Source organism: Cloeon dipterum, chromosome X (genome assembly GCF_949628265.1).
Source record: "Cloeon dipterum chromosome X, ieCloDipt1.1, whole genome shotgun sequence".
Taxonomy (NCBI): domain Eukaryota; kingdom Metazoa; phylum Arthropoda; class Insecta; order Ephemeroptera; family Baetidae; genus Cloeon; species Cloeon dipterum.
Genome location: NC_088790.1, coordinates 19,550,978 through 19,567,588, shown reverse-complemented (window position 1 = coordinate 19,567,588; position 16,611 = coordinate 19,550,978). Strand labels below are relative to the sequence as shown.

Sequence of the window (16,611 nt, the reverse complement as noted above, 5' to 3'; positions counted from 1 at the left end):
CTTCCTTGAAATCTTTGCTCTGGGCGCCGGGCTGCGATGTGGGTGGCGAAATTTTCAGCACGTCTCTCTCATTCAGCGCATGGCAGCGCAGCGACGGGCTATTTTTCAATGTCAGAGATGGATTTGCGCGAGCGGCAGCTTCTTCTCTCGCCTCTCAATGGCGAGAAACATCAGTTCACTAACTCAGTGACAGTAAATTTAAATGCTTGATTGATTGTCAACCGCAGAAAAAACTATGTTTAAAAATCAGCGAGACTGAAAAACACTGCACAGCAGTTTTAAAAAATTTCACTTTTTAATGTCACATAAAAATACCTAATTCCTGTCTACATATCCTAATGCAAAATAAAAAAGTTATTTTCAATTAATTAATTTTTAAAAAAAATACAATTCGTTACATGATGACCACGTGTAAATTAATTTTAATATTGCACACAGCACAATCTGTACCGGTCAATTAGTTAATTATTTTAAATATAATATTATGCGTAATAATATTTTCCCGAATTAAGTTTGCAAAATAATGAAATAACGTGACTTCCGTCAGGATTTTTTGAGCTGGAAACGTTGGCACACGTCAAACGTTTCCGGCAGAGTGGACCTATTCTCTGCGGAAAAGGCGCGGTCTACAGCGAACACTAGTTAGCGATGGCTGCCAATTGCAAGCGTGCTTTTCCACTTTGCTACCTGGTGAATCCATAATTTCAGCTGCATTTCTAATTGTAATTAATTGTGAAAATTAGTGTCTCAATTTAGGTAAGAAGTGTAATCAATATTTGAAAGTGTCATGTCATTTGGACAAAAGTGGCAGCATGTGGAAATTTCGAATCAAGAATAGCAGCTAATTACGTTTCGGCGTGTGTTGCTCAATGCTTGGACCTGCACAAAGAAGAACCTCAGTGCAAATTTAGTTTGACAAAAGCAATTTCAACGGGTCCCAAGGTAAACAATAGGAAACATGTTGTATAATCTAAATTTTGAAATGTTACTAATGTTGCGATCCTATATTACCAGGATGATTGCACAAGGTGTGTCCGCGATTTTAAGAAAAACAATGTAATACATACTATTTAGCGTTTACTTGTATGCATACTAACTGTCTTTTGATCAGGTCAACTCTCTAAGGTCACTACAAACCTTAAGTATATGACTTAAGGAAACAATGCACATGCAACAATAACAAAGGAAATTTCAGTTAAATCTAGGTCGGTGCCGATGTGTGGAAAAAATATGTCATTATCAACCGTTGTGCCGGTAAAACGAATGTCTTTTAATTGAATTTAAGGAGAAGGAAGTATAGTTTAATTTGGTCAGAGCAGCATACAAATCTGACATGATATTGCATGAGCAAAACCGGCCAAAGGGTCGAAACAATAATGACCCCAATGCAGGCAATATTAAATCAACAGGGCAAAAACGTTATCTCCATTTCCAAAAGATATCAAATTAAGAGAAATATCACAAATTTCCTCTCTTCATTAAAATAGTTCAATGTGACATGCAGAGGACAGATCAGTCATTCCAGTGTTTTAAGAAAATCCCATGAAACTCCATTGAAAGCAAATTTGATCTTTGCAGTTTTACAAAAATCAGGGGTCTTTGAGACCCTAGACGTTGATGGCGTCAATGTTTGGTAGGTCAAAGCGCTCTCGATGTTACTAGTTTAAATCTGCAACAGGATCCTTTTGAGATTTCCCACAATTGCTTTGAGAAAATTAAAAATTTTAACTGTCTCTATGTGCGCTCAAAGTGGATTAAAAATGGCACAGATGGACAACGACTTCACCGATTTGTTGTGCGGTGTGGCGAACAAGGCAAGACGACAGTGGTATCCAAAATCTTCAAGCGAGATAAAATGCATCATCGAAAAATTGCGTGAGTATTTGAAAATTCTCGGCTGAGGTGAATACAAGCACAAGTTTAAAGAGCAGCATCGGACTACACCAAATCGGGACGACTCCGGTTGCAGGCGCAGCGAACAAATTGCAGCAAAGAATTCTATTTCTGCGGACACGATTTCTCCGAGCCGCTTGTCGGGGACTTCGTCTGGGCTGCGAACTCGAGCGATATGAGCAGTTTTACGGACAGAGCGTGCCTTTCTGTAGAGTACAAGTTGGAGAAAAAGATTTGTGTTTCGTATCAACTCAAGCCTGTTGACTGCGCTGAAAAATTCCCAATGGTGTGCGAAACGAATGATTAATAAATCTGCAGGTTTCAGCATTTTAATTTTAACCAAAAATGTTCAGTTGAAATTGAGAGCAAAATAAACTGTATGAATTTCTTAATAGGAAACCAGTAACATTTTGATTCATGCTAATGTTCAGTCCGCTCGTTCAAACCATTCCCTGAATGTTTTGATCTGCTTTTAAACGCATATTCCTCTAAGTACATGATGGCATATAAATTTAAGAGTAGCTCAAAAGCGTCGGCCCCATTCTCGTATCGACAACTTTGTCCCGAATGGCAGCTTCTGTTTTGACTGTTTATCTGGCGGAGGCTGCGCGATATAAACATGTGCGGCAGCGGCCGCGAGCGAAAATCGCAAACTATAAATTTTACCGCGCACATAATTCAGCCGCTCATCTGTATTTTTATTGGGTTTAAATTGTGCAGACTGCCGCGTGGAGCTGCTCAGCATTATCTGCACCAACCCTTTAAATGGCGCTTCCTATATTTACGCTCGTGCCTTATTTTATTTATCAAAAGAAATAATTATTGTGACCCAGTTCCGAAAATGTTCTGTCGGCCAGCTGGGCGGCTCAAAAGTCGAAAGGCTCTCTTTGGGGGGCGTGCGAGCACTCGGAAATGTTGTTCCGCCAGCCTCAGCGGCAATTATTCAAATAGTAACCCTTTCATTCTTTCTTTCTCCGTGGCACTGAAACGTGTTATTGTTTGAAAATCAACACTTCCTTTGTCGGCTGAGGGCGTTCTATAAAAAGATCACTCTGTTGAGAGTTTCTTGCGCTATTTTTACACGTACAAATGTCAGACGAGTGATTTTTCTTGACGTTCAATAACCTTTCGACAAAAATGGAACACAAAGAAACAGACTTTTCCGTACAAAATTCTAAACTTTTCTGCCGCCGGGACTTGTTCAATTTGTTTCGCTCTATTTTAAGATAGCTTTGTTTTATCTCCGCGGCTTAATTTGTCTCCAGCCGCAGACAAACTGATGGGCTCCGAAACGAGATTTGTGTATAGCAAGTTTCAACCCCTGACGCCGCGGGCCCTTATTAATGCAGGATGGTAATCAATTACCGACTGGCGATGAAACAAAACGACGCGATAAGCCTGCCCGAGAGCAATAGCAATTACAACAATAAAAGCGGCGAGAAGCAGAGATGAGCACCGAGAGACCGAAAATAGCCGCGCGCTAAGGTGTGGCTGCCATGTTAAACATGTACGATGATAAGTGGGTTTTATTTTTGAAAGTGAGAAGAATGCTCTTTTGGCTTTTGACGCTCTATGCACGGACAGGGAGACAGGTAGAATTTTTATTAATTTTTTATTTGGAGAGAATGGAGAGAATTAAATATATAAAAACAAATTAAATTAAGGAGAGAACGTCAGATTTTTTAAATCAAGTTAACGTTGAGCTTTCAGAAAGATTAGAACAGGTTTTTACTTTAAGACGCCAAATAAATTTTTGACAAAATTATGCCTGGAATAAAGGTTATAAACCATCAAAAATTTCCTACCCTCTAATTAAAATGTTTTTTTTAGCGCAAGAACATGTATTCTTGTGTAAGGCAATGCAAGAATAAGTAAATTATTTATTACATTTTCAACCGTGATAAAAGAAATTAATTTGAAAGAGATTTCCTCTGCATGCGACTTCTTTCAAGCTGAATATCCCAGAAAACGACTTGTTTAGCCTAGAAATTCACTTTCTTGAAAGCGGAAACAAGCAGGTCGTTCATTCACGCAAAAAGAACGGCTGTCCAAAGTTGGCCACGAGCGAGTGCATACAAAAATTGGCACCATCTCTCTTCTCCTCCCTACGTAGCTCTGACCTTTGGCGGCGGTCGTTGGCTCCGCGAGCGGCCAGTCCGTCCCTTGCCGCTGTTCATTTCCAGGGGTGCATTAAAGCTCGCAACAAATTGGGCTCGGCTGACGATTCGCTTGTTTTCCTTCTTGCCGCGCGTTGATAAGATATATATTCCAACGGCCGTCGACATCAAAGAATCGCGGAAAGGGAAATATTATTTTTAAATTGTGCTTGCCAAGCGGCGAAACCGAGACGAAGCGCGCGTTTTGGCCGCTCCAGATGCTTTTCGCGAGGCACCAGCCGCACTTTGCAGGGTGGGCACGTGATGCGCAGAGCAAATACTATTTCTGAACCGAGAAAACGATAAGTTGACCATCTGCAAAAAGGCCAAAAACATCAAAACTGAAAATTTCTGTGATTGAAGGGGGACCTTGGGATCGTTTCAATCTAACTTGCAATTTTTTATCCACAAACGAGGACTTTTACTTTTGTGATGTTATATAACGAGGACATCCAGTCTAGATTATTCTATATAGCATTGGGTCACGGATGTATAAAATAATTCTGGCCAGTAATTATTGAAAAAATTAATCGGAAATAAAATATTTTTCAATTGTGAGTTTTTGCTTATAGACTGACGAGACAAATTAATTGATATTTTTACCTTCTAAAGAACTCTTTTATTCAGGTCGCTTTGGGCAAATACAAAATTTTAGTAAATTAAATTTTTAATAAATAAATAGCTTGATGAAAAGGCTTCTATAATATTTTTAAAACCGATAAATTTTATTGTATTGCAAGTTTAATTTTTAAAAAATTTTACAAATTAGATTAGAATGACCCAAGGGTTCCCTTGAGTTGCAACAAAATTAAATGTGACAGCACAAATATATGAGCTTTTAATGTTGAAAATTAACAGGCTCTTTTTTCTCTTTAGCAAGAAGCAAAATACAATATGTTTGAAATTAATAAAACAACACGAGGAAGCTACAATGTATTTAAAAAGTTCCACGTCTGTCTATTTGTCGTTCTGTACGGTCATCTGTCATTTGGGACGAGCTTGAGCTCCATCACTGGAGGCTGCGAAGAAAGAGCGCATAACTCGCACCATTAATTTTTACGAGGCATATGACACTCTCGAAATAACACTCGGATGGTCACACATTAATAAAGCGCGACGATATCATAACATAATAAAAATAAAATCCGATCCCAAACACGATCGACGCGGACAGACGCATTAATAAAGCGCGCGATTCTCTCTCTTTCTCGCGCTGCCTGAAAACACGCCAAGCGACTCGCTCAAGAATGGAAATGCACTTTGAAAAAGAGCCGAGAGAGTGTCAAGCTCCAAATAACTAATGGCCGCGAGTGCGAGTGCCGCCGGTGCATATTAATTTATCTTATGTAAATGAAACTCACAAAGCGAGAGCAGACGGCATTCCTTAATTTCAGCTAGCATGGCAGATTCAACGTCTGAATGCAGCGAAATTTAGTGCTTTGGGTGAGAGCAGATAGCACAACGCAATAAATTAAGGAATGCAGGCCATTTCTCTTATTTTTATAACTCAAATAAGCCGGTGGCTCGGACCAAACATGCGGTATTTGTCGAAAAATCACAACTAAGAGACAGGGAGATTTTTTTTTAAGTTTCATTTGAACTATACAGTTGTTGTTTACACTTAGATTACAGCGGATTTTCATGTATCTTCCATTCGTTAATGATCAATTAATTGAAGATTTTTCTGCGCAGATTACAATTCTTGTGTTACGTCAATGATTGACAAGCAAAAAACTCGAACTGTAGCATTTTATTAATTTTAAAATATGATAGCTTTTTAAAAGAAATATTCAAAAGCTAGTCTTATTTATTTTTATTCAATTAATTATCACAGCATAATTATAACACTGGATTTTATTAGGAAGAAGATTGTGAAGATTTTAACTTATTTTTCGCACCACACCTTTACTAACTGCAAAGAAATCCGTTTTTATAAATTGTTTGTCCAGCTGAAAGTACACATTTGATTTATTCTTTTCTTAATATTCAATCTTGAAGAGGCCCCATCGAGAGAGGCCGCAGCTTTAAAGTTCACGCAGTGCTGAAAAGCTAAAAATAGTTACGGGCGTGCAGCCACGGTGCGCGCGGCGGGAAAGGCAGATTTGGCCGCGGCGTCTCGTGTGTGTGTGCGATTCATTAAACAGCCATTAGGTGCATAGTCTCTCTCCGTTTTATTTGTTTTCGGCCGGGCCGCAGATAAATCACGCGACGACCGAGTTTTCGCGCTATTTTTCTCATCCCGCTGCTCTTCATTGTCACGCAGCTAGCTGACCTTTGCGTCCGTCAGACAAAGCAAAACGCGAGCAGCCGTCGCACTATTTGGACAATGGGCAGATTTATCACTTTGCAAACAACGCTGTGACATTTTGGATGAAAACGAAAGTTTAGATTGGATGCCCTTTATGTCACTACATTTGTATTTTTCAGCATGAATCAATTTTCATAATGGAAGATTTCCTGTTTTCATGACTGCTTTTCGAGTTTTAAGGAGCTATAGTTTGTTATAAAATTAGAAAAAAGACACTGAGCTTACAGTTAGAAATGAACACCAAAATTTCTTAGCAATGTACATAAAATAAAATTTATCTACACGCAAAGTACGATAGCTTAACGCGTATACGTGATTTAATGCTCGGCCGTATTTTTTTCCTGGAGTGTATTCCTTAGAGTATAAATTAAATTTTTCAGGGCTACAATTACGGAAGTGACAATTTATTTCTAACTTTTGAGATATTTTTACATCCTCGTGAACTTATAGTGTTTTCGTAAATTTAACGACACACAGCTTCCCTAATTTGTTTTCAGTGAAAGAGGAGCGTCGTTGAATTTGAAGTTAAAATAGATGCTCTGCCCGCGCACCACCAGTTGAAAGGCAACTAATGCAAATACAAACCGGCTGCGTGCCTTGACAAGAGCGAATTGAAAGAGCAGAATTTATGCCGCGCGTAGCGCATTGAAAAATCAAGCGGCCCTTTCTTTATTTCGCGCCGCGCGCACAGCACAGAGAGGCTCGTTTGCTCTTGATGCTCGCGCACACAAGTGCCAATTGTCAAAGATAATTTACGGCCGGCGGAAATTGCAACACACGCAAAACCTCTTTTCTCTGTTTCGCTCTTTCCCTGCGACTGTCTGAATGGTCCAGTTAATAAACGAGGGGGAAATAAATATTTATAGGCATGTCGGCGTGCGAGAGAATCGGCTGCTCTCAATGTCTCAATAATCCGGGCGGAGAAGTGCAGGTGTTTTCTTTGATTTTGCCAGCTTGGCAATAAAATCGATGCCGCTTTGAATTAAGATTGATACCGCCCTTGTTTTAATGGACACGACGTCTTTGATGAGAGCATGAGACGGACACTGATAAGTTAATTCACTTTTATTTGGCCCAGCAGGGAAATTCGACGCACGTAATGTGACGAGGGAATACACTTTTCAATTTGAGCATTAAAATATAACGCAGCGAAAAGGAACTCGTTTCTCGCGAGTGACAAGCTTGTGCTTAAATGGATCCTGATTGGGGAGCATCAAAACGGTTGCGCTATCAGCATCGCCATCGTTCAAAAAGGAGCAGCGGACACGAAACACCTGCGCACCGCTGATTATACTTTTGAACTCTGGCTGGCCTTCATCATCCCTGCTGATTAAAAAAGTTTCTTGAAAGTTGAAGTAAAAATTTACATTTAACAAAAGGAAAATATTTAAAATTTACCACCATCTTCATTCCAGAGCTTAAAGAAGAATTAAATAATCGTTTGTATTCTAATTTTCAAGCTAGTCTGGTTATTTTTACAATTTTAATTTATTATTACTAGCCAAGAATATGAAATGTCTGCAGTAATTTTCCAAAATTTGATGAGATGGAATTTTTTATCAGAGGTTAGAAAGTTTGCATTTTTCTCGGTTGAGACCAAACACTAATTGCCGGTTGATATATGATTGTATTCTGTTTTCAGTTCTAATTAAAAAAAAAGGCTAGATGGAAACCACCTGTCTTACAGTTTTCACAAACGTCATTAAATTAAATCTTCTCATTGTCAGCAGCTCTCTTTAGAAAATTTCGAGCTGAAGTCCGAGGAGGTTGCAATTCACTTTTCTACACAAGCAGAGATAAAACAAACAAGCCGCCAGAGTCAATTAAAATTCAGGTTATATCGAATAATGAAGAGAAAGGGCGTTCTCGCTGTGTTGTGTGCCATTACCGCGTTATTCGCTTCAATTTGATCGAAATCCGTTGATAGGACGAACAAGAGTTGAAGAGTGCCACGATCTGTAAATAATCTGCTGCTCGTTTCATCACTTCGTGTGTGTGTCTGTTGCGAGTAAAAAGAGCACATATATATTTATCTCCATCTTTAATTATTACGCTGCGAACTGGCAAAGGGTTTAAGGTTATCACCCTGCGCGCACATACTGCCGCGGCCTGCATGCAAACGTTTCTACGACTTGTTTCACACGTCAGTGGCACATTCAAGAATAAAATTTGATCTCTGTAGTGCAAGACATGCTATAGATAATGAGTTGGAAATGCAACAAGGGAATGGAGCTTTCGTCGTGGAATTTCACAACGGTTGAAATTGACTTGGGTTAGAAGAAAGCTCAAAGAAATATTCTGAATTCTGTATACTATTACATACTTATACCTTAGTTAAAAACTTGCATGCCACAACGAATTAAGAAATTCAGATGATAAAAATTTAGATTTTCCTCTGAGGATGCCACTCAACATTTATTTTTAAATGTTTTTCGGTGGAGCGATACTAAAAATATTTTAAGACATGTCTAATTTGATGAAACTTTGGACCTTGAAGATAATGTTTTAACTTACGAATAACAATTGTAGCCCGTTAAACATTAGGCACCAAAATTAATGACTAAACGTGAGTAGCTCTCTCCCATTTACAAAAAAATCTATATCAATGAAACTATCTCTAAAAAAGTGGTAAAAACGTCTTAGCTCGGCGACTAAAAAAATTAAATATTTAATCGAAAGTCTATAGTGCCGAAAAGGTGGCTGAAAACCATTTAGCAGCTGATCGAACGAGTCAAACAAGAGCAGTTGCTAATAGCAGAGAAGGGAGTGTGTAAATATAGAGCTGCGTTTGTGTGTGTATAAGTGTAAGGCGCGGATAAAAGCGTCTGCGCCGCGGATTGTTTGTAATTTACGCGAGCGAGCGGGCGAGCGACTGCGCCCTTTTTGCATACATGCACAAACGGCGCGGCGCGTCTTAATAATTCCTGGCTGCAGAAAACAGGTCAGCGCATGGCGGTCGGTCGGTTTGTTTATGGTCGCCGGGCACGTCCAGCAGCAAACGCCGAAATTAAACACCGCATCAGGTGAATCACTCATTATTTCGGGAGGGGTTTCCCTCCCGCCTTTTTGCGCCAAAAGAAACAAATTCAGTGAGCATGATTAATGTCGTCTGCCGCGGCGAGACGCTGCGCACGTGGCTTTTTATACTTCTAAACTATGCTCTCGTCATTCGCCACTTTTATCTCTTCAAACAGCCCGTCCCGCGCTTGATTGATTTCACGGGAACTAATTGATCATGCCGAAAAACATCTCTTTGGGTAAAAAACGAAGACTGAGAGCGCGTAATTCTTTTTCTCCTTTATCACGCACAAACACCAAAAACACATCACTCATATCAGCTTGGGGTTGCATTAATTCGCTTTCAGATTAATCGGTTTGTATTTATACTTATATTTTCTTGTGGGTAATCAGCAATTTATCTTAAATCCTGACACGTTTTTAAAAAAACATTGCCTAAATGTAAAATTTAATTATTTCTTTAAAAACTTAAGATTTATTTTCCTGCGCGTCGCTCTTGAAATTGACAAAAAAATTTAAGCGATGGGAAATCCGGGCAGTAAGAAATATTTTTAGACGTACATCGAGGTAGAAAAAGCGGTTGTACTCACCATTCCATGGCAGAGGTTGAGGTTGACTCGCGAGTCGGTGTCACCGAGCACTTTTCCCGAGTAGAAGCACTTGCTCACGTCTTTGTGCACCGGCTGCACGTGTGATTGGTTCTTGAAAACGTGGTGGGCCCGAAGGGTTTGGGTGGCCGACGAGGCCGACGAGTCGTGCTTCAACTCTAGGAGGAAGTGCCGACCGAATGCGTTGAATTCGTACTGCAAATATTGAATTTAAAAAAATGTTGGTTGAGCTAGGTGATTAGAGCGGACAGGAAAGGGGGCGAGGGGATATGGCAGGAAGCAATACTCCATTGTTGTTGACAAATTGTAAAAAGAATACTATGCATGATAAAGATTCTCACAAAAAAATCTGATGGGTTGTTAAAAATTTGATTTGATTTAGTTTACATAAAAATTGTGATATTGTTTCACCGTTAAAAAGATAAATTTGAAATTTACCTGAGGGCTTGGGTCCCACAATTCGTCATCCTTGTGGATAAAGTGGCCGAAGGGTTGCTTCTTGCCGAGGGCTTTGGGCAAGTGCACCTGCTGCTTGCCGGCCCTCCTCCACAACTCGTCCTGCCCGTAGAGGACGTCGTGCTCGTGCAGAGGAAACTTGGAGGGTAGTTTCGTGGGGATGAAGTAGGCCAGCTGCTTCTTGGCCTCCAAATGCTCCGTGTCCACGCTCAGCTTGCGGGACTTGTTCTGCCGAACTGCAATCACACAAACAAAAAATTTTAATTTCTTTGAATAGGACAAAACCAGACGCTAAACGTGGAGAAATTTTAGGGTCGAGTGCTTAGGTTCAATTTAATGTAAATAAATCAATCAGATAATCAGTTTATTATTATCATTAGAAATTATAATTAGTGTGAAATTTGTAGATTGCTACTTTGTCTTGAAATATTTTGCGAAACTAGCTAAAATAAATGCATGTTTTACGATTTTAGCCCACTTTTCCACTGCTGATCGGCGACCTGTTTGGGGGAGCCATAATAATAGTGTTTTTGCACGTGTCAGGCGAGCACGAGTGCGAAATCGCGGATGAGCAGGGCCTTCTTTTCGGCAGATGCGAAGGTAAATAAACAGGCCGCAATATCGCAGGCGGGCAGGCACGCGTGTCCTAATTTATACTATTTTCCGCCGGGCCCAATAAAGCACGGCAGAGGGCTCTGGGGCCGCCTTGCAAAAATAATCAACGCGCGTTTATCTACTAAAAGGGGGCTTTAATAAGGTGAAATCTTAAGCAGCAAACGACCAGCCGAGTGTGTACAGTTTGTACCTGGCTGCGTGTGTGTACACCCAAACATGGGTATGGCTCGGCGACTGAAAAACTTGTCCCTATTTATTCTACAACAGCCATTGTTCTAATTCCAGCATCACCGGCAACTGGGCACGGATTTCCACCCGATTTCGCGTTGGGATGATAGCAAATCAAGCGTCGTTACTCGAACCACCGCCTGTTCAATGATAATACGCCGCACGCATCACTCCAACGAGCATTCAATTTTATTATATGCATTACTCTGGCCGTCAGAGCTGCAACAAAGGGTTCGCCGCGTCGTAAATCAACAGCTGATTGCAATTCAGCACATTTACTTGCGCAGATTGGAGATGAAAATAAAAATAAACGTGGAAATCATCAGATTTATATTTTAAATGTGCGGCAATTTCAATTCAATAACTAGAAAAAGACTGCAACGGGCAATTTAAAATAATTTTTATTTGTTTTTCAAATTCTTGGAAAAAAATTCACACATGTGAAGAGCATAAATTATTGTTAATTGATGTCAACAGACTCTTGACTTGATAATATTAAAAAAATACTAGGGGTAATCTTGCTCAGGCTAATCAGTAAAAATCGAGTAAGAGCTAAAAATCCGCTCTCTTCACAGCATCCCAGTGGACAATCTCAGCAGGTAAGTGCATTATATGCGTAATGAAATGCGCGGGAATTAAAGGGCCTGATCACGTCGTCGCGGCCAGCAATATCAAAGCAATATCAAGAAATCGGGCGGTGCGAGTCATCGACCTCTCGGCGCTCTTGTGGATAATAATGCGTGAGTGTATTGTAGTGCGGCACGTTTTTGCACGGCCGATCAATCGTTCAATTTGCGGGGCTGCATTTTCGCTCTTGTTTGAACCGAGATGGATGGGCCGGACAAGAGCAGAAAAGAAAACGCGCGCCGACCATGCGTGAAATCGGTCTCAATGGTCTGTGATGAGCATAGCCAAAGAGAGATGAGGGGCAGAAAAGACTTGCGGAAAGTATATGTCATAGATTAATAGATAATTTATGATGTTTTGCTATTATTATTACTTAAAATCTAATTAGCAAATATTTGATTTATTCTTTGTGATTTTTTGACATGTTTGCAAATTTTCGGACAGCACATTAGATATTACAACGTTGTACAGAATGTATGGGCAGATTATATAAAATTTCAATTCCAAAGGTATGATCATCATGCTTGGCAAAGAGAACAATGGACAGTTGGATAATGTGGTTGAACACCGTTTTTAATGGTAATCTCAAAGTATACGAGTCTGATATTATATATTTTATAAAATAGTTATAGTTTATTTTTTCTAGTTTCAAATAAAATCACTCGTATATATGTTTACTTATTTAGATGATTATAAAAAAGTTTTAAAAAAAATGTTTGAAATTGAATTAAAAAATCAATGAAAACAATTTAATTTTTAAAGTTTAAAATTTGATGAAATAATTTTATTTTATTAATAACTTTGTAAAATAGCTTTTATTATTATGATATATGCCACAAAATAAATTACCACAAAAAAACATCAAGTTTAAAAGTTTTTTCTTAAAGGTTTCGTTTTTTTTAATTTCAGGGAATTCACTCATAGTGACTTATTTGGACAGATAAAAGTGAATTGAATAAATTGTAAGAGCGCAGACTTATATTGCTTGAAATTTATACACTCTTCAATCCACTTCAGCATTTATCGCGCTGTTAAAATACTTACAATCCAACAACATTATTTAAGAAATGACAATTCGTTTTATATATAAGTTAACTTAAACTAGCAATAATTATTGATAGTACCCATCTTACTGTGGCGCTAAAACTAAAATTCAACGTGTGTTTTTTCATCTCGGAGGGCGAGTACCTATTTTTTATATTATCGCTCCTCACAGTCACGACTCCGGCAGGCCATTCACGAGTGAATCGGCAGCCTCTTCCATTTTAATTGACTTTGCCGTGATTGATGGACCCCTGGCAAATTCATTCAACCGTTAACTCCGAAATTTTGGCCAAACTTTAATGGATATTCCGAGTGTCCCATCGCCTTATGCGGTTGAATTTGTCAGACGGACTGGCAAAATCAAAAGCGGCTATAAATTCTCCAAACGGGCCACACACGTTGACGCGAATGATAAAAAAAATATTTTCGCTAGCTGACGCAGTCACGGAGCACAAAAGCCGCGTTTTGTGTGTGATAAAAAAGACACAAATTTGTCGCACCGGTTCAAAGTTGCGTGGAAATGTGAATTATATCGATGACCCGACGAGATAATATGCTTTCAGCTATGCTGAGGGAATGATCGAGTGGCGCCTGTTTACCCATGTCATAAAAGGATGCCGATCTCAGATAAACCGAAAAGCGGCGCGCCGACCGCCAGGGATGCTGCTGCTTCTGCACACAGCTTGTACTTTAATTGGCGCGTTGATTGACAAGGAGCTGATGCAGTTTTGAACTCGTGCCACTTTGATTTACGAGCTACGCAGAATTTGTCACTCATCTCCGATAACTCTGTATGACTGTACAATCATATTTTACACGAATAAATTGATGACTTGTTTTGTTGCCACACTGTACTGTCTCATGTAACTTAACAATAACATTACAAGTCGACTTTTTTGTAATGCTTGAATAAATATTTAAGTTTGTTTAAATCCTCGGTGTTTGAAAACGTTTTAACAGTTGGTGTCACCATCCAATTGGAAAATTCAAAACATTTTTTAGAATCGGATTTAATTATGCCATTACACATTAGTGTTTTGAGATCCAAAATCAGTTAAACTTTTTTTAAAAAAAAATAAACAGATTTGGTTTCCAGATCAAATATTGAAATCTTTTCACACGACATATAAAGAACTCGAATTGAGGGTTATAGGAGAGGCCAAAATTCGCAAAAGGACGGTTGCTCGAATTTATTGTGGCTTTAAGCACTTTTGACTCAAATGGCCAATTAATTTTTAGGGGAGCTGGCGAATATAGGAGTCACTTTATGTCTTTTTAAGGTTAGAATTCACACATATGTGCTGCTTTGTTTACGTTACATTTGTTGAAATAGGTCCCGTAATAACATAATTCTAAGGCACTGATCTATTCAAAAGAAAAAAATGACCAATTGCCCGAGTCCAAAGCTGAAAGTAATCGAGCAGGATGCGATAAACAAATCCATTTTTCACGGCGAATGACCAAGCCTTGAGCAGGCATCATCAATAGGTCTTAACGACGCCGGCGAATCGTGAATCTTTGGCAATTTGTGGCAATACTTACGCTCGACTAGGGATAAATCAAAAAGCTTTCAAGTCTAGTCGATTTTTATGGCCCCGTGTCTTCCCTCCTTCCACTTTTCCGCGCCGGGTCTTCGATGTCAATTTCCGAGAAGTACGTTCATCATACGTATAAAAATTCCTTGCTTTATCAACTAGTGCCTGTCCGTTTTTCTATCCTATCTCTCTGGTGAGCGGCAATTAGTGTATTTCGGGGAGAAAGACCGCTGTTTATTTTAGACGCGGATCATTAACGGGGCAAAAGGGTTGTAAAAAAGGGCTGCGTAATGTCATGACAGCGCCGCTTTTAAATGTGTGAAGTTTCTTTTACGGTGTGGAATGCGTCGGTCGAGCTGGACTATCAGAGGAGCGTGGGTGTTGTTGTTGTTTCCTATCCAAATAACCCCCTTAGCAGCTGGATAAGAAAACAGAAGGAAAAACGAACGTGAGCTTGGCTGCCAACAGATCAGCCGCACTTGCGTTACTCCCACAGAATGTGTTATGATGAAGAGTGATAATAAGAATTTTGTGTATAAATAGAGTAAAGAGCCTTGAACAGTAGTTCCAGCACTAGATTGTTGACTCTTGGGAAAGTAAATTGCTTTTAGAATGAACTTGAAGATTTCTGATGGACGATGATATTTCTAGTCCTATAATTCAAATTACGGATTTCAAGTTCACACGGCGCGTAACTTATGAGAAAATAGCTTCAACTACAATAGTGCTTAGACGTGATTTCAAATTGCACCTGTTTAATTTCTTAAAGGAGGAATGATAGAGTCTCAAGCGGAAAAATCCTTGTTGCCATGACGTAAACTAGTTCTTGAGGGTAGAAAGAAAAAAATTAACAATAGCATTGTGGTTGCAAAGTCCCTGTGCTTTTCTATTACATCTCCTTCCTAAAAATACATATGCACTTTAATGCATAACAAAGGAGTTTCCCCATCGAAAGGCATACCGTTTGATAAGATCTCGTCAAGAAGAATCGAAATCTTCATTAATAAACAGTCAAACGAAGGAAATTTATTTCCGGAAACAAATCTAAATATTTTGCTGTTGCTTGGACCCTTCTTTGGAGTGTTTGATTTTTTCATTCCTGGAGCAATAAACTTTAAGTTTGTTTCTTTCCACATTCCGATCTTGTTGAATTCAAGTCACTATGCAAAAATTCATTTATTCGACTTCTAGAAACAAGTTATATCAATCATATTTTTTCTGCTCCACAAATTAATTGTTGCAGCAATTTTCTGCATAGCACATAAAAAAATTAAAGCCGCAGCTTCCAAGAGGGCGGAGTTGCAGCTCTTGTTTGTAACAGATAAAAAGCGTCTGCAACAACAAATTGCGGGGGAAATCGCGCGACGCGAGCGAGAGAAAAAGCACACACTATGAGGCGCCGGATACCAAGGCAGCAGCGCGTTCCACCCACCTATAATTATCCGCAGGCAAGAAGTGTGTTTGCGCTTTTGCGGCGATAAAGCAGCCAACGCAACAATGTTCAGCGGCTGTGTGAGTGCATCTCATTGTCGAGCTCGGGAAATTTATTGCGTAGGGCAGGTGCACTCGGCGCTCGATCGCTTGCACCTCCGCCGGCGAATTCTCTCCGCACTTTTGTCTCCAGCTCGCATCTGTTCTGCGGCTGCGTTTAATTTCTTTCTTCAATTGCTATTAACAGCCGATTGAATTTCGCTGCTATTCACACGTCCACCTTTTAATTAAACGTGGCTGCTCAGGTGGAATTTCAGATTGTGGTTTTACAGCAAGAGGTAATTAAAATTGACGATCCAATCACGACTGCACCTTGAGCTAGCGGGAATAATTAAGTTCCTGCGCTTAACGAGGATTAACACAATGTATTCTGGAACATGTTAACTTCAATTTATATCTCTTAATTATTTTAAAAGTCTACCTTTAAATTTCTAGCTGCTGCAAAAATTCTATAAATATTAAAAGGGTCTATCAATTTCTTCGAATTTGATTTTTATCTTTGTTAAAAAAAAATTAAGCTCTTTTATCATGATTTTTTGGGGAATAGGACACACTAACTTGAAATAAAATTTAAAGGCGGAAAGTTCCAGGACTACCCATATAATTATTAATGTAGACTAATTCCCTTACAG

The 16,611-nt window shown here is 39.3% G+C and overlaps 1 protein-coding gene and 1 long non-coding RNA gene across 4 annotated transcripts in view; one reads left to right on the top strand and one right to left on the bottom strand.

Moving 5' to 3' along the window:
- The window catches only part of AdamTS-A (ADAM metallopeptidase with thrombospondin type 1 motif A), a 100,250-nt gene that overhangs the window by 52,169 nt on the left and 31,470 nt on the right, over positions 1 to 16,611 (bottom strand). For all 3 annotated transcript variants that reach the window (XM_065492376.1, XM_065492378.1, XM_065492377.1), the window contains exons 3-4: positions 10,422 to 10,675; positions 9,966 to 10,178 (exon numbers count right to left, since the gene is read on the bottom strand). In XM_065492376.1, coding sequence (XP_065348448.1) covers positions 9,966 to 10,178; positions 10,422 to 10,675 — 467 coding nt within the window. The remainder of the gene's footprint in view (positions 1 to 9,965; positions 10,179 to 10,421; positions 10,676 to 16,611) is intronic.
- On the top strand, positions 601 to 2,286 carry LOC135945037 (uncharacterized). Its single transcript, XR_010575392.1, has 7 exons — positions 601 to 756; positions 806 to 942; positions 1,015 to 1,056; positions 1,112 to 1,142; positions 1,196 to 1,254; positions 1,770 to 1,875; positions 1,932 to 2,286. It is a non-coding gene; the product is annotated as an uncharacterized LOC135945037 (long non-coding RNA).